The sequence below is a fragment of the Ixodes scapularis genome, unplaced genomic scaffold, assembly GCF_016920785.2.
Source record: "Ixodes scapularis isolate PalLabHiFi unplaced genomic scaffold, ASM1692078v2 PGA_scaffold4__175_contigs__length_147842914, whole genome shotgun sequence".
In the NCBI taxonomy this organism is placed as follows: Eukaryota; Metazoa; Arthropoda; class Arachnida; order Ixodida; family Ixodidae; genus Ixodes; species Ixodes scapularis.
Window position 1 is genome coordinate 121,448,298 of NW_024609879.1, and position 18,516 is coordinate 121,466,813.

The following is an 18,516-nucleotide window of genomic DNA, read 5'->3' on the forward strand; positions in this document are numbered from 1 at the left end:
ATGCGACGGTGGTACGCGAGGGCGTTGGTGAGGTGAGCCAGACGTAGGTGGCGTGTGACGTCAAACCTGATGAGCACCGACGTCAGAGAAAAGTGGAGGAGGTGAGGGGAGAAGTCGTGATCGTAAAACTTTTCATGACTCGTGCAAATATTTTTACGACTCCGACAAATCATAAAAATAGAAGCATCCGCTTCAATTTTCACGATTAGTCGGAGTCGTGCATTTGTAGTGTCATGTTTGGACACCCCTTAAGCAGGGCACGTCACCCATTTGACGCATTGCCCAGAAAAAGGGAGGAGCCGGTGAGGAGATTGCAAAGACCTTAGTGCAAACCGTACTTGTGTTTAATGTGATGTACGAAGCCAATTATTACAAACTTGGCAAAAGCCACTGCGAAACACTCAAAAGACTCCAAAACGATGCCAGACGCTGCATTGCTGGACTTCCAAAACATACAAAACTACAAGAGCTGCTCAAATGTGTCCCCCTCCCCAGTCTGTGGGACATGGCAAAGGCTCAAGAAACTCACCACATGTCTCTCCGACACTCCAGATACGTCGTCACATGGGAGAAAACATCTCTGAGCTACGCAAACCAGGCTGCCCCATTCCCCCCTGGGAAATAACAGATGTTGTTTCAAGCTGCCCTATCCCTAAGAACATGAATGCAAGTCACCCTGATAGCCTCGTCCCACTAAAGCAACAAACACCGGTTTTTGTCCGACGACACCACAAAGTTCCGTGTCGCCGATGCTGTCCCACTGCAACGACCAACACCCGCGACAATCGCCGACAAGCGACGACAAACGATAGACGACGGACAAGTTCTTGTCTGTCGTTAGACTTGAAGCGTAGCAGAGGTATTCCTCAGTGGGACACTGAGGAATATCTCTCGAAGACAAACTCATCCTCCTCGCCCACTTGTGCCTTCTGTTGCCTCCCTTCGCACCCTTCTACCCTTCCTCTTGGAACGAGAAGCCCTTGGCAGCCACTCCTCGTTCCCGCAGCTCCAGTCCCTCAATTGCACGTAGTGGTCGCGGGCGCGACTTGCTGGCTAGCACCGGGCAGTCGTGTTGCGAAAGGGAATTTGCTATAGCTAGTTTTGCCCGCGAAAACTTGGTGCGCGAGGCGGTGCTTCAAGACGCCGAAGTCTACACCCCTGCATCAGGATGGATGCACCCACGTGCGAGGACCGACCAAAGTAAGACCGCTCACCACGAAGTAGGCGAGCGGTCTTACTTACGCGGCAAGCCATTCCGGCAGACGAGACTTGTCATCACGTTCTGTGATAATCGGGATGCCGTATTGTCCACCAAAAAACGCCTGCCCTTAATCATTCAAATAAGAAGTTATAAACATCCTCAAAATCGGCGTGAAATTCCGTGGCGCTCACCTAGAATGCCTCGAATGGCCCAAAAAAGGAACGATTCCGGTATTCTAGTTGGGAAAAAGACTGGTGCCGATTGTCACGACTGTTTGCAGAAAGTCGCCAACGGCAAATGAAGGGAAGCTGAAGCTTTAATCAAGAAATAAAGCAATCATCTCCACTTTCACAGTGTTTGTCGGCGCGTTTTATGCCCCAAAGAGCAAAACACGAAAACCGCATCGCCAGACTCTGTTTGTCTGTGTATTTTGAAGTGTTTTGTTGACAACTCCAGTCCCACTAGGAAACAAGTTTCCTTGGCCCCGTGTTCTGCGTCGTGTCCACCAGGTGAGACGGCAAACTCCGACAAACAGGCTGTCTGTCGCTGTCGTCTGTCGCTCGTCGCTGTCGTTTGATGCTGTCTGTCGCTCTAGTGGGACGCGGCTATGAGAGAAGGGGAAACTTGGCGCAGAAGCACATCGGCATGGTAGAGCAACTCAAGCGAGTCCCTGGCACAACCGTTATCTACACTGATGCGTCCCAGTGACAGCATTGCTACTGCTGAGTGGCATAATCCAAACAAAGGTACCTGGGGTAAAGAAACCAAAACTGACAAGACTTCGGTGGAAGCCGAAGCTCAGGCCATGCTCTGCAAAATTGAACAAGTTCGCCAGTCTCCTACCAAATTGATTTGTGTCTACACTGATTGTTAGGATGTTATAAGATAATGCAGGACATATGACCCCACCCGCTGAACAATCAAGAGGATTCTCTTCATGGCAAACAAGATTAAAGAACTGTGCGACGCCCAGGTCATCATACACTAGATTCCCGGTAACCAGGCGGCCCACCTGGTCAACACCTCCTAGGTAACAAAGCCGTAGTGCTGATAGAGATGTCGTAATCAGCAAAAGTCAACGCTGGTCACAGATTTGACACAACGAATGCGTCAACGTTCGGCTCAAACTTGACTCGAAGCCGAGCGCTGATGCAGCACTTGTTTCCAACCTGTGTCCAGCATTGGCCTTTGCTGGCGAGGCAAAAATGTCAGCACTACTGCCTTGTCTTCTAGGCGGTGCTGACCTGACTGCAAGAGAGCACTTTCTCTCCCAGCCAACCAGGGACTCCCCCTAGCCAGGAAGTTCAACCGATGGCAACTAGAGGTACGACCCGAAAGACAACTTGAGAAAAACCACGCAATACCTAAAGAAAAGATATCTTCGCTCTCTTCCAAGAGGCCTGCACCCCATCCCCAAGGGCTTCTCTAGGAGACACATTGTGCTTCTGAGAAGAATTCTAACGTCCAGTGATATTACTCCCCAGACCAGAAGACTGTGGGCAAACTGTGCACGAAAAAACGGAAAAAAAAAAAAAAGAAAGATCAATCAATTTTTAATTTGTTCTGCAACCTTGCCAAGCCCGAAGATTGCCCTCACTGCCTCAGGACCCTTTGTAGAAGACCTCACCCATCACCCATGGAACTGCCAAAACTTTCTTTGAATCGGGACAAAGGCCACTCAAACTAAGGCCAGTCACCCTTCAAGACTGAATCTGGGCACCTGGAGACCCTGAAAAAGTTAGTATTTTCTCGGAGTCCCTGCTCTTCTGTCTAGAGGAGTCGCGCCTGGGGGTCGTCCTTCTAGACGGGACTCCAGCGTGCGAAGACCAAGCCCCGCGTCACACGATTGCTTGTAACAACAATAAACGTCTTCATCCATCTATCCAGCTGGGAAAAGCTGCATTTCCAACTGGGTTGGGTATATTTCACCATACACCAGCTCAGCTGAAAAGGCAGCTGATTCCAACTAGCATATTTACTCGTGGACAGTCTATTGAATCATCAGACGGACTGTAGGGCGTTCTGCCCGCCATCGCCCGACATATGCGTTCTCTTTGACACCTAAAACAGTGCTCCATTACAATGACGAGGAAACGGCTTGAACACTAAACGATTAGAGACAGGACAGACACAAACACGAAGCTTTGCGTGTGTCTGCCTGTGTGCAATCGTTTAGTGTTCAAGAAGTTTCCTCACCATCAATGACAATGTACCAACTAGCTCATCTCAAACCGGTGATCCATTCTAACACCCCGGGTGCCCCGAGGAATGTTGCGGTGGGAGCTGCCGACCGTGGGTTCGGTCCGGCGTCGTGTGGCGCAGCGCGTGTGAATGAATATCACATTATTATTAATATGCGCCAGCGAGCTGTTTCACTCGATAACGGAAATCTGTCATCGCTTACCTCGGACTTTCCTGAGCGGTGCCCCGTGCGAAGAGTCCCGAGAAGCCTGAAGCCACTTGTGCACGCGCATTTGGAGGGATGGGACTCAGTTGTCGAAGGACGATTCAGTGAACGCCAAATTTTCATCCAAAGACACTTTAGCGATTAGTCGGCCGCCGCGAAGCGGCGTTTACGGGTAGGCTGGGTTGGGTTCGCTCATGTGATATGGACCCCGTTTGAAGAGACTCGGACCCGGTGGAAGGTGGAGAAAAACGCGCGCTGCGCACTGTAAGTTCCTCAGCCGTTCACGTAGCGACAATTAACAAACGTTTCTCTGCGCCAACGGGAAATGTTCGCGCACACACCAAAAGACGCCGAACAAGCTGCACCACTGCACAACGAATACCGCACTTGGCGCCACGCGCTTGACGCGGCCATGCGGCCATGCCAGCCTGACCTGGCCTGACGTCAACTGAGCCAACAAAGCCACAAACACAAACGCGCCACTGATCAGTGGTACTGACAAGGGTACTGATCGGCAGAAGGTCGCGCGATCAACACAGTCAAAAACAAACTGAATAATTAAAATAATAAAAGATACATGTCCATTTTATTAATCATTCAAACATAAAAGCTAAATAAAACACCCTAAAGTATTAGTTTGTCTACAATTAGACGCGTTTTTGTAAACATCTGGTAACATTGTACAGAAAGTCCAATTTTTTTCTTAAAACTTTTTTTAAAGGCCGAAGATTTCACTCGGTTGACTAAACAACGAACGAAAGCCTACGAAAGCGGCGGAAGTTCGTCGTGACATCTCAAATGGTAACTGATATCGTGTGACGTTTTCCGTTTTGTTTTTTCTTGTCTTTCCTGATAACAAAAATACCCCTATGAGTGGAAGAAGCGTTCTGGCTGTGATAAGCGGACCTCGACGGTTACGGTGAGTCGCATGCGTTTCCTCACTCTTGGGAAGATGCCTCAGCCCGACAAGTGCATGCTATATTGATCGTGAACGCTGCGAATCTTGAACGAGTCCAGGTGAAATAATTTCCCATTATAACAATATACTACATTCGGTGGTCATAGCAGCGATTCACACTATGAACTCATAAGCTCTCCGACTTGTCAACTGCACGAAAATTCGGTTTATGATTATCCTAAGATAGTCATACATTCAAAAACCTGCCTATGTGAGAATTGCGTGCTTAAACTTTGTAAGGTGGCCTGCCAAGACAGCTTCAGGTGTCTTGGTTCGAGTCGTTGCATCGATTGCCGACTGTCAGGTCGGCCTTATTATGAAAATTTCGGGTAGCTTCATTTCTGTACGACTGCGACGACCTATGCTTCGGAAATACATTACGTCGTCCAACAGTGCTGCTAGTGGGCAATGGCGTGGTTAAGTGGGACGTAAATCGGGTTGATGACCTACACACCGTCAGTGCCGAGTTGACACATGCTTACCTGGTTGACCCAAACTGAATTGGTCACCGTAGCTGAAAGCATATTCTTTGGCGAGGGTAAGTAATCCTGTGATCATAGCGACAACCAATGATCTTGTCGTCGGAGGTCACGTTACAATTTCTCTACATAGACAATTGTACCGAGATGTACTGACCCAAAAACATTCTTACGTATGATTTGATCCGATGTGATCAAAGTATGGTCGCAAAATTTGTTTCCTGTCCTCCATGGTAAAAGTGGAGCTCATCACGTAGGGTCAGCACTCCGTTTTCTGCGAGCAGTTCCTTCGCTTGTGGTCTTGTGCGTGGGCTGTTTCTAATCGCCTGAAAGCATGTTCCACCAACCGGCACAAGCTTAATTCAGTCTTAATGCGTTAACAGAAGCACATCTCTTTCCCGAGGAGTTAGGACTGTCCACAGGCGAAACAGATTAGGACAACTGACTACGGTCATTGTGGCGCACAAGCGGGTGGGACGGTCCACGCATGTAAACATGGTTTCCCGCCCGTCTTCCAGCACACTCATGGGTGATCGGGGCAACTGCGGCGCGGGATGCGTTTTCACCAACGGGCGGCATGGGTGGCACTCTCCATCTACCTCTGTGCCGGGTTCTTCTGTGTCCAGCCGCTACTACGCCTGACCGACCGCGGTGCCCTCGTGTCCATCCGTGCGTCGCACCCAAGCAGCAGCCGCTTCTCATGGGCTCGGGCGGAGAATGTTCCGGTCGCTGTTGTCGCGGTGGTCGCCGCTCTGCTCTACATGCAAGGCTTTGCCCTACTACTCGCTTGCACCAGGACGGACGCCAGGGCACGGATCGCCAAGACAGTGTTTCCGTTTGTACTCTGCACGTTTTGGAAGTGGCTCCGAAGGAAGGACGATGTTGTCGCGACGGGGTCGGAAGGATACGTCGAGCCGCTCGTATTTCTGTAGCGTTGCACGTAGAGCAGAGATTACGAGTTCCATAACTGGAGCGCGACAAGCACACTACTTAGGTGGCCAAGTCTGTGTTTCCATTTGTGCTTGGTAAATTCTGGAAGTGGCTCCGAGGTGGCCACAGAAACCACGTTGCCAGGACGTCGGAGAGGATGCGCCGAGCCACTTGTATTTCTGTACCGTCGAGCTCCCGCGTCCGAGATTGCTCATTTCCTGACTGGAGTATGATGGCAACATTGCTATACACCCTTCAGCCCTAGGCTGACGGTACGGTAGAAGCTACGCACTCTCCGAACCAATCGGCCACCTCCCTTTCATCACCTGACCCCGCAGTCGGTGCGGGTGCGAACACGATCACATGCCAGATTATGGACATACGACTGGCCCAACCCCCCAACATGCAGCTTCCACCGCACAGTCGGGTGAAGGCCGAGCAGTGTAAGCTATATGCTGGTTGGACTAGTCTTGCATCTTTTGCCATGTGATTGCACTCCCACTCATACCCATGTACAGAGAGTGGGGTCAAGTGATGTAAAGGAGGCAGCCGATTAATCCAGCAAGCGCGTAGCTCCCACCACACCCTTAGCCTAGGGGTGAAGCTCTTCTTTCGTTTTTTATGAGCGGCATTTTATGGTAAAAAACAGCTTTCATAATTAATCAAGTCATTCAGAGTGTTATACGTATGTTCAAGATAAGTGAACTGAGCTTTATATCATCATATTTTTAGAAGTCTTTTTTACAATTACAGCAGCTACGAGCAAAGCCTAACATAATACTCGAAGTCATATTGAAGTATGTGTTACACCAAAGAGCATGTACCATTTCGCTGGTTTTGTCGGCTACAAGTGAGCATGTTTTGTTGGATTACCAGAGGAGAACGTGTAATGAATCGCAAATGTTAATTGCCGCCCCCTGTATATTCAGTGAAAGAATTCAGTTGCTGGGGGGGGGGGGGGGGGGGGGGGTTTACAACTACATCATATCGAGATCTATTAGAACTCCACACGTCTCCCAAGCGAAGGAAACGGGCTCACAACACTCGTATGTACATTCTGGTCACACAGCGCAGCCCAAATAAAGTTATTGTGGCAATAGTCACTTTCTCCATTGAAAGCCAGAGTTTTGTTTCTTTCTTAACATGTACTATTCTTATGAAATGGCTATTGGATGCTTTCTTACATTTCTTGAAAGCACTAAAAAAAACAATGGGCTTTAATGCCTCAATTGGTTTCTTACTGCCATTATTTTGTTCACTAGACACAGTAGGAGGGGAATGCCTGACTGCCACACTCTTTGTACACTGTGCAACGTGTTAGTACGAACAGTACTTAAACCGTTTTGCTCAGAAATATTTTTGACAAATGCCAATGTATATAGCCCAAGCTGTTGACTCATATACGACTAAAATTTAAGCACACTATGAATTGTAGTAACCCTCCAGTTGCGAGAGAAACGCAGAAAAAAGCGGCGATTGCTTGTTTAGGCACAGTTTGTCGTGCTCTTTACATCAGTGTGCAACGTAGTAGTGAAACCATGCTCGTATCACGGGCCTTTACTTGTTTCATTGTGCGTGAAAAAGCGCCGTCGTTGTGCCCGAAAGATGGCCATAAAAATATGTCATCAAGCAAGCGCTGCTCAATCGTATGCTCAAAGACGACGCCGTTCTTGGCGGCGTCCTTGAGGTCGTCCTAGACCATTGTCCTTTATAGGTACTTGGTCTCACTAAAACCGTGCAGTACAGCCAGAGCTACAGGGGGGAAGAGTGTATCCTGACCTGGCTAAAGAGGAGAAAAAGGAGGAAAGGGGATTCCCAGCCCTTCTCTCCTGTTCCTCCTTTCCCTTATCTTGAACAGGTTAAAATAAGCTCTCTCCCCTGTAGCTTTGGCTGTACTGCACGGTTTTAGTGAGACAGAGTATAAGCGTCGTCCTTGTGGTCATTCTAGACGTCGTCCTCTACCCGTCGTCCTCTTTACGTCATCCTAGATGTCGTCCTCTACACTGAATTTGAACTCAAGAACTGTAGTAAAATTAGTCCGGCTCCTTGCAGAACATTAAATTTCCCCCTTTTATGTAGAGATATATGTTGCTGCATTTTAGATTAGATAAATGTTAACTTATCAAGATGTATGTGTTTTAAATGCCAAAAGCATTGCTTCTTCCTCCAACAACCAAATCTTGTAAGCACTACTTGGCGCAGCATATGAACAATGCACGAAACTTGCTTTTAGACCGCAGCTCTTAGGCGCCCGTTTCGGTCTTGAGCGGCGTCGCCGTCGTTGTAACCGCGCGGTGCATTATGGATAATTTTACCGAAGGAACCCGAGGTCCTTCCGAAGGACCTCGGGTTCCTTCGGGAGGACCTCGTGACCCCTCCCCCAGGTCACGTGACCCCTCCCCCTCCGAGAACACGTGACCCTCGGTACCCTTCCCTCCTCCTCCTCAAGAGCTGCACTCTACTTCGGCATTACAGCGAGGTGTAAATGGTTTTTATTTTTTTTCCTTAAGGTGAAAACGAGTATAGGCATCGTTCTCGAAGTCATCCTACATGTCATCCAAGAGGTCGTCCTTGGCGTTGTCCTAGACGCCGTCCTCGACGTCGTCCTAGATGCCGTACCTGGTGTCGATCTCTAGGATGCCATCCTCAGCGTCGTCCTATACGTCGTTCTAAACTTTAATAAGTAAAAACATTACTCGAAAATGTTTCTCCCACGGGACTATAATGCTTTCGCCTTTTTACGCGTAAGCAGTCTTGAGTGTCCTCCTGTCATTTTATTATAACTTCTTGTGTATGACAGAACGCTTGTTGAAAATCTTTGTACCCATTTTATTAACAATACTGCAGATGTTATATATTTTTATAGTTTGTGTTACACCAAGGCACCACTTCACACAACTGTAGCAGTCCAGTCCAGTCACACTCGACGATTAGAAACCAACTGCGGCAATCTCAGAAGCTTGAGAAGAAATGGTGGTGCAAATTTTTACGGTATCGTCATAAATTGACAGGAACCTCATGTACCAGCCTGATTCAAATGCTGGTCTCCATTTTCATTGAATTGTCATTTGAAATTATATAATGGAATAACTGGTATCAGACCTTGAGGTATTGCTGCTCAAGTTGGCCACTACGTAATCTCAGACTTGAACAGTTGCAGGAAATGCACGTTTCTGAAGCCAAGCCAGCCACCATGCGAGAGAACTGAAAAAATAAAAACTGATTTCTTCTAGCAAGGATGGCTGAGACAAGGCTGCAATTGTTCAAATTATTAAAAGCTTTACTGCTTTCCATACAGTAAAAAAAAAAAAAATCTAACTTTCATTGCAAGTTTTACAAATGGCATGCCGAGGCTGAAAATAATTTAAATATCTTGAGTCGCTGACTCAAAACAAATACCCTTGTTAACTTTGAATAAAATTGCACGTAAAACGGCAACATCCTTACAGCCTGTTGTGGGCTAAGAACAGCACAACAGGCCCCGCCCACTAAGCTCTCTGCTCGCCACGATTGGTGGTTTCTTGCTCTCCACTCTCTTCCTCTCAGCATTCGCTCTGCCAAAGTGGAAAGGATGGAGGACTCCGTGGGTGGAGCTTGTCCCGCCATCCTCAACCTGCAAACAGACTAAAAGAAAATGTTTCCCGGCCGTGCTTTGATCCTCCCGTGCTCGTAGCCCACGTTCCTCGTACATTCCTTTGAGGAAGCCGTACAATTGGACGAGGTTGACATCCCGGTACAGACGGTCAAACTATGGCAGTCGCAGTCCGTTTGCGGTGGACGTTTTCTGAGGACGCGTGGCGGCATGGGTGCGCCGCATTGCTTCGGCCGTGGGGTCGTCTTTGAACCCCGGCGAGCTTGGAACGGGCCTCTCGACGGCCCGTTCAGTGCGTGTTTTTGAACAGTTGCTGATACAGCTGAGGCTGCATCTGATGGACCTGGAACTTGTTGGCAATTTCCTGGATCTTCATCCTACGACGTACGTGAGGAGGAGGGCACCTGGAACGAGTTGCGTGCGGACGATTACTTATTGGTGTCGTTTTTTGGGGTTCGTGAAACGCACGAGCATGGTGAGTGGCTCCGTCGACGCCAGAACTCAATAAGTATGATCGCTGATGTATCTGGGCCGCTTAAACCCGCTCTTACTCCTCTTCTTTTTTTTTTCTTCCTAATTCGCCCTGGCAACATCTACTGAGGCCATTTTGGCCCCCGCAGATATTGATTCATATGTTTGTCTCTTCAGACTAGGCTAGGTGGCGCAAGCTACCATCCGTTACAAGGGATATAGCCAATAAGGTTCCTCTTCTTTTTTTTCTTTCTAAGTCTGCCCGGCAACATCTACTGGGCCATTTTGGCCCCGGTAAATGTTGATTCACATGTTTGCTTTCCAGACTAGGCTAGGTGCCGCAAGCTACCACCCATTACAAAAGGTATAGCCATTAACGTCCATCGATCCATCCATTTGGCCTCCGACGAATCGACTTCTTTATCGCCGGCTCGTCTTCGGTCGGATAAAGACTGGTACTACAGACAAAAATCGAGTACCAGCCGATACTCCTTTATGTTCCCGACTATCCCAACAGACATAGTCGATCACGATGCAAAAGGACTCGAGCGAACTAAAAAACACTGCCTCGGCGCATAGAAAGTCACGGGGGAAAGTCAGTACTGGGTGAAGTACATCTACAAATCATTTTAAGTAAAGTACAAAGTAAATGAGAGGTGATGTACTTACGGAAAGTACTAAGTACACCGGATGCAATGTATTTTCAGTAAAGTACAGGTAGTTTGCGAGAAATTAGAACTGTGTTTTTCGGCCCGGGTAAATAAACTAAGCATCACAGAAAGCTTAAACTTCGTGACAATGTGATGCTAGCGGTTGGGATAGGACGCGAAAGTTTGAGAACATAAACTTGGATTGAACGCGTTGATAATAGATTAAAAAAATACGAAAGAGCTAGACCAAGGTGGACGGACAGGAAAAAAATCTTTCAACACATTGAGGTCTTTTACTGCCAGTCCGGCAATAGAAGACCTCAATGTGTTGAAAGTCGAAAGATGTTTGTCCTGTCCGTCCCCTTTGTCTAACTCGTTCGTATTTTTGAATTTGAGAACATGATGTCACCTGAATCAATAGATAATTGAGAAAAACTCAAATTCTCGACGTCAAAACAAGGAATGACACTGCCGGCGCCTGTAGTGTATTTCAGAGAAAACAAACTTGTCAGCAAGGAAGAAAACAATATCCTTTTTCTTCCCGAGAAGTTTTCTTTCACTTAAATAGATGCTACATACTCCCACAGTGTCATTTCTTATTTTAACGATACTGGGCTTAGATGGACGTTGGCTCGTAGATAAACTTAGTTTTTCTCGGTTATCTTTTGATCAAGGTATTGTCATGTTCTCAAACTTTTTGCGTTCTATCCCAACCGCCAGCATCACATTCTCAAGGAGCTTCTTTATGCGATGCATAGTTTATTTACCTCGGCCAAAAAAAAAGGTTCTCGTTTCTCGGAAACTCCCAGAACTAAATAGAACATATACTTTCAGAGCCAAGTGCGAGTACATTTTAACACAATCTTTCATAATGCTCTTTCATTCCCTTATATAGTGACTGGTAGGCATTGTCCCAGGGGTAATCAGGGGTGCATCGCTTACTTTCGGAAGTGGCGGTGAATATTGGATAAAGTCAAGTGACCACAGAGTACTTGTTATTTCGAGAAATTGTGCCAAATTCAAAAGTCCCTCCGACTTCTGAATTTGGCGCCGCTTGCGCTGGCGGAAAACGTTATGATGGACCGCGCACAAACAGACAGAACAGACGAGGTAGGAATAGAACGGAAGAGAAGCGCATTCTCTTCTGTCTATTTGTGCGCGGTCTATCATCATGTTTAATGCATACCAATTATTTAAACATGATGCATTGGTGCTAGCCCAGCTTACTAGCTTACTACTATTTCTACGGAGTTGACAAGGCATCATTTTGTGATGCAAATTTAACGAGACCGAATTCGGGGAACATACTTTGAAGTCCGGGGTCATACCTTCCTCGGAGAGTATGAGAAAAAAATGTTTTTAAGTAAATTATAAGCGCATACTTGGAGAATGTATTTCAAGTGAAGTACAAGTTCTCTAAACCTACTTGAAGTGGTACTTTAATGTACTTAAAGGGATGCTGAACCACACATTCAGTGTCTATAATAAGTGGCATGTGATCTTCCCACGAGCCAGCAGCCCCCGGTGTGCGCAAGCCAACGCAAGGAAATTGACATTGTCCCCCATTCACACTTAAGATGACAGTGAAATGTGTGGGCTCCAGGGAAAAGGAGAATAAAGACGAGCTTTTCAACTCCACAGTGGGGTCTGGTGTAAAAGGGAGGTGATTAATTGGTGGTATAACAAGCATGTTAGCTTTCACTTGTGGAGACAAAAAGCCTGTCTTTATTCTCCTTTTTCCTGGAGCCCACGCAACTGCTCGAAACCGAAACTAGACTGGGGAGGAAGAACTTTTTTTTTTCAATCAAAGTATTTTCAGTTTTTTTAGAAGCCACAAAAAACGGCTATCATATTTCTTTTCTATTTTTAATATTGTGTGTGTGCCATAGATAACCCATGACCTTGATTATCTTTGGTGGTTGTGTCTAAACCACAGAAAACGGCACGTGACCACTGAGAAGAGAGTGAGCACGACTCAAACCGGCCAGTTCTCGACCGGCGATTTTCGGGCGGAAAGAAAACGAATTTCGAGCCGCGACTTGCTTTCTGGGTAGTTTGGCTCTCGTACGTCGCGTACAAATAAAAATCTCGGCGAGCATAAACTCCCTGCCAGCACTTTAAAATACTTCCCATGGTGTCTAGCGCACCACATGGAGGCACCGGGTGGTACAAAAACGGACATACATTTCTGCCTCCAGTCTCCTTCGCCGACAGAGGTTGATGGCCGTTTGGCGAATCAAGACGCCGAGCACCCGGCGGCTGACGACCATTCCGTCCACCAGCGGCAGCGCCTGCGTCGTTCTGGAGAGATGACAGAACACACAGAATGCATCAGAAAACTCGGTCCCAATGGCAGCTCCTAGTCCTGCGACTTTCACATACCAATTTCTGGAAGACGAAAGAGGTACAACTAATGTCCAGAAAAAGCACCAATAACGTTTGCCTCGTTTTTCTAGCTCTCCAGGCAAAAAAGCGCATTTTTCGACTTCAGTAGCATACTAGCCCCCGTGTTAGCCTGAGATTCGACTTGACTTATACTGGCTCACTCGCAAACTAACCACCTCTTCGGCTCTTGTGAGCTGACCTTCTTAAGTATAAAACAAACCTTTTTATTCGCATTTATTTTGTGCCAGAATCTCAAACACGCGTGAGTTTACAATGATTATGAAGTAACACTGAAAAGTGGCAGCATAATGAACAATAGCTGTGTTTAACTGTTTTTTAATGAATTTCACGATTGAGACGATGCAATGCGATTGACAGACTGATGGTTGTTTATGGTTACAATGTAATTACATTTCTCTTTGTTTGCATTCCTTTTCTAGTGCACCTGCTTATTTCAGTGTGAAGTAATGGTAGAAATGTTCTGCCGACAGTTTAATTTTTGCCGTTTCATACCCCACACCTATGGGGGCCTGCTCGACAGGCCCACAGTATGTACTAAATAAATGAATAAAAAAATGTGTGATGCATAAAAAGCATGCAAAACAAAGAACGGACCACAACCGTTCTCCACTTTGTCCTCATCTTTTGCACACTTTTTGCATGTCGCGAATCGCTACGGGCAAACACAACTTTCAACCCTTCCGAGGCGCGACACACGTCCGTCGATGAAACGCTAGAATTTGGAGCACGAAAACAAAAGGGACAGAGATCTTGCCTCGCCACCTGCACATAATTTGGTCGACAAGGTCAAACATATGCAAAGCGGGACAAAATTAGCGCAAACTTGCTTTGCTCCCCGGCTCTGGACCTTGATGCGGAACAGTCCACTCTGCAGTGCGTGGACGAAGATGACGAAGACGTCTCGCTCAGATCCTCGGCCGCACAAAGACTCCTGGCCAGTGTTGGTGGCCGGCAGCAGGTCGCCTTTCGCGGGAATAATGGGCGTCAATTAGAAATTATACCAATAGACTAGGTACTCTCCAAAAACAACAGTGGCACGACAAGCCATCGTAGCGGGAACAAAGGTTTGCACTGTTATTTCAAGAAACTGCCATCGTTGACTAGCGTAAAATACTGAGCAAGCGCACACCCAAAATTTGGAGGTAATGTTGAAATTCTGGCAGATAGGCACTCATTGGGCCCGAGAGCAGAAGTGCAGAAGGGGCACAAGGTAGGTTTGGCAACCACTTAGGATCGGTGCGTGTGCATCGAGCTTCACTGGCTTGAACCGGCGTGCTCGAAGAAGCAGCTCAATTGGTCAGGTATGCTCAGAAATCTGGGTTGGGTGCTTGATATGTCTTTTGCTTATTTTTTTTTGTTTCAAAAGTGGTGGGTTTGTATTTATTGTGACTATAGATGCATGCTTTTATCACCAAATACTGCCCAATAATGGCTAGTAGGCACCGTAACTTCAGTATAACAAGAAGGCGTTGACCATTGATACAAACGAACCACAAAGACTGGTTTCAGAACGGATGACGGAGGAACTTAACATGGTTACAGAAATTTTTCCTTTTAATGAAAATGTCGACGGATGTATGTAAGTAACGCATCAGGTTGTCTTGCAACCCCGTTTCACCAGTGAAACGAGGTTGCAACAAGAGAACCATCTGAAGAGAGTTCTGTGGCAACCTAACTCAATAGATTTTTTGTCTAAATTACCCAAGCACAAGGGGTATGCTGCAAGTATAGTTATACATGCTGCATGGCTGCTGTCTGCAGCAGTAACTGGTTTACATTAAAAAAAAAGAATTGGCACTTTGTGCACACATTTTTCGACACGTTATCTTGATTATTTATTTTGAATCTCTTACAAAGACAAGGCGACCGCGTAGGGTTCTTAACCATTCCGGATTTTGTGGGACCGTCCCTAGTTTTAATGATTTGCATGACTCGCACGCACCATACACAAACTTCGGACAGGTCAAGAAGCTCGAAAGGGCGATGCCCACGGGTCGGTGAACTGAGGGAGTGATCACTGCAATGGCTAGCACTGGCTGGCTGGCTGCAGGGAGCTTTGGCCATCTGTCGAGTATGCAAGCACGACTCTGGGCATCTTGCTTGTCTAGCACAAACTGATAGTGCTGCAGCAACCCCCTACCCACTTCCTTTACTCAAGAGCTGGTAACCCTATGACCACGTGCAGCACACACACATGCATGTTCCCAGCATTCTCCTTGGTATTCGGGTAATTTGGAAAAAGGCCTATCACGTGTCTTTCGAGATAGTCATCACTGATAGAGTGAGCGACAAGATGCGCGTATATACTTCATTTGCGCCGTTCAACGTTTACAAAGAACGATCTTGAGCAAGTCGAAAGAGCACACTGAAGTTGGACGTAAACAAAGAGGCATTGAGTTCGATACTATACCCCCTTTCACTTTAGGTGGGAGCGAAGCAGAAGCTACGAAAGTGAGCTCAAAGTTTTCAGCATTCCTGCCCAGAACGTAAGCTCGTGCACTGCAAGCATCGTTCGACGCAACATGCTCGTGCTTGTACCGTAGCTTCTATATTTGATTTGCAGTTTCCTCCTCTAAAGCATTGACTCGGCGAAAGTGGAAAGAGTGGGGGGCATTGTTGGGAGGAGCTTGTTTCGCTCTTTCTAGCCTGCAAAAGACCTCGGGAGATGGCACTGCAGACATGGCACGAGGAATACCCTCGACTTTTCTTCAGTAAGCCTCTGCGAATACGTACACCCTTTACACTGACCCTTGCTTCCCTCTGTCACCATTTTCGGAGGGCACCGCCCCGCACAACCGACATTTGCCTCGTTCGATTTACCTGGCCCAGCTTGCACCGGTGCAGAAAAGTGCAGGGCAATGCACTTCGTGACGTGTTTTGAGATAGGCTGCTCTCGTAAATCGAATATGGCGGTGTGCAATTGGTGCAAGAGGGGCACATAAATCAAACGCAGCAATTGTGAGCCCCTATCTGCACGTATTTCGTCTTTTCCTCCAATCTTTTTTTTAGCTTTGGTTGCATAGGAGATAAAAAAACAATGAAAATGTATGGCAAATTGCTAGGCACTTGTTGCATATGTGAAACACTCAAGCACTACAAATGTTTATATCATTGTTTAGCATCATGTCTAGCCTGTTCAGCAAGACACCTACGTTCACGGCGCTCTCCGTCAGATAACTTAAAGGGGCACTGACACATCAAAATCATATTTTTTTTTATTATCCGAAACGATCGAAAACGATGCCAGGACATTACCCTCAAAATTTGAAATTTGGGAATTCAGTATTCGTGAAGTAAAAAAACAATTTCCAAATGCCGAATTCGAAGTTCCCGCGCGATCGGCGCCGGTGCCTTGACGTCAAAAATTGGTGAGACCTGAGAGTCCACTTTTTCTTCTCCACTCCCTGCTGTTGCCATGGCGACCCAAAGCGAGGAGGAAAGGAGCGAGCGCCGGCTCGTTGCGGCGGACCGGTTTTGAGCGGTGTCGCCTGTTTTCCGTGGGAGGATACCAATCCAGGAGACGGCACCACAACGAACTCCCGATTTTTGGTATTTCAAAAAGAAGGGCCGTAGTGCGTTCGCAATTGCGTTAAAAAACATGTTTTAGGATTGCCGTAATTAAATGTTATAGAGATGTCGCCTACAAAGCTTCTAAATTTCCTGATTCTTGACGTCACCGATCAAAAGAAGCGAGGAGGCGAGAGGCGGGAAAATCAAACGCCAAAAATAAAAAGGCGCGCGCGGGCCCGGGAAAATTTTTTTTCGCGGTGCGTTTTTTTTTGCGTGTCTATGACTGCAACTTACATCGTTTTAGACAATAAAAATAAATACGACCTTTGGGGTGTCAGTGCCCCTTTAAAGTGTGGCATGTGTACACTTGAAATGATAAACGTAGTGATCTTCTAGAACCTTGTAACCCACTCCTCTGCCACCTCGCCTGCTCGCCCTCCCTCTCCTCCTCACTCCACCCCTGGTCACATGATCTCCTTGTTAACCAATCAGCGTGAAACACCTCACTCCTCACCCACCCATCAACCAACCAGTGTCGAATTTCATGGCCAGGCTTTTATCCAGGCTCCACTTTTGTCTGGGCTTCATAAAATGCCAAACACCCAGCCAAAGGATGTTTCACATTAAAACCGATAAAACGGCCCAAAGTCAACGCCTTCCGATGGGTAGGGGGCCGTGTGGGCTGTCCTTCGTTTGTTGCTTCGCGAGTAATGGCCCAGACGGCGCCCAACTCAAAAAAGGTCAGTCACAAACATGCACCCTCCGGACTTTGTCCCTCTGTCCCGCTCACCCAGAGGGAAGGAGAGGGCATCTTCGAAGCTTTCAAGCCAGACGACCAGCACCTTGACCTCTGCGGAGGTCACGTGGGTAGAGCGAGCCGGGCGCGACCTGGCAGGCCTGGTCACACCTTCCCCCGCATCCAGGTTGAGCGACATCGCCCTCGCCTTCTCCCCCGCGTTCACCTCGAGTGGCGTCGTCGAGCCCGCGTCGTCGCTGGGCCCCACAATGGTCGAGGTACGCTCCGAGCAGCTGTCGGCTGGTAGCAGGTCAGAGAGTCATTAGACAGGAGGTTAGAGAGGTAACTACTTTCTGGGTATGGTATCAGGAACGCAACTTCGGCTGGCGTGTTTCAGAGCCCCATATATTGGGAGAGTTTAGCCAATGGTCGGAGCTTGTCGTCCGCTAGAACAAGCAGTTTACGCTAGCACAAAATGGAGGAGTTTGTTTTTTTGGCCACTCTACTCAGCGTGCACTAGTCCAAATGCGCGGTTAGTAGTTGTTTCATAAACAAAATTTTCTGTACTCTCAGATTTGGTTATGCCTGCAATTGGACACTATGTTCAAGCACTGGCCATCCTTTACTGATCTCCAAAAACACAACTTACAAATAAGCTTTATTTCTTTCGGTTTTAAACCACATGATGCTTTCTCAAACAAAAAGAAATATGGCAACTAAGCGCACGAGTTCGCAGCGCCTAACCTAGATGGCGCCCGTCGCAGCACTGAATTTTAGCAGTGGTCATTTATGACACCTAATAGTCAAAGTATTCAATACTAACTTTTCACAAAAGAGAAATAAGGAAAGTGGGTTTGAGCTGTCGATTACGTGCGCGTGCCAAAACCATGTGCATTAACGAGAAACAATTTCATTACACAGGGGGTCACCTCGTACCTGGCGTGTTTAATCCAGAGTGGGTTCGAAATTCAATAACACAAAATGGCGGAGGCAAGGTGCCACCTCCTGGTCGCCTGACTTCCAGCTGCGGTTGCCAGGCCTGTCGGCATCTTCAAAAAAGTGCCAAACTCTCCCAGTGTAAAGGGCTCTGGCGTGTTTACCACCCTATCTCGCCCACGCATCGAAAGTGGTCCCCAGGCGGCAACAAATTTCGACACGGGGGCTGCCATCTCGCGC

General features: G+C 47.4%; 1 protein-coding gene and 1 long non-coding RNA gene across 3 annotated transcripts in view; one reads left to right on the forward strand and one right to left on the reverse strand.

The window, feature by feature from the left end:
• The first annotated feature begins 4,288 nt into the window (after positions 1-4,288).
• LOC121047549 lies at positions 4,289-7,093 on the forward strand. The gene is made up of 2 exons (XR_005798600.2): positions 4,289-4,527; positions 5,564-7,093. It is a non-coding gene; the product is annotated as an uncharacterized LOC121047549 (long non-coding RNA).
• Positions 7,094-8,783: 1,690 nt separating this feature from the next.
• Positions 8,784-18,516, reverse strand: part of LOC120844098 (ral GTPase-activating protein subunit beta) — a 79,812-nt gene continuing 70,079 nt past the window's right edge. For both annotated transcript variants that reach the window (XM_040215723.3, XM_040215724.3), the window contains 4 exons: positions 17,395-17,640; positions 13,922-14,057; positions 12,873-12,989; positions 8,784-9,971 (listed from right to left, as the gene is read on the reverse strand). In XM_040215723.3, coding sequence (XP_040071657.2) covers positions 9,857-9,971; positions 12,873-12,989; positions 13,922-14,057; positions 17,395-17,640 — 614 coding nt within the window. In that variant the 3' untranslated portion in view covers positions 8,784-9,856. The remainder of the gene's footprint in view (positions 9,972-12,872; positions 12,990-13,921; positions 14,058-17,394; positions 17,641-18,516) is intronic.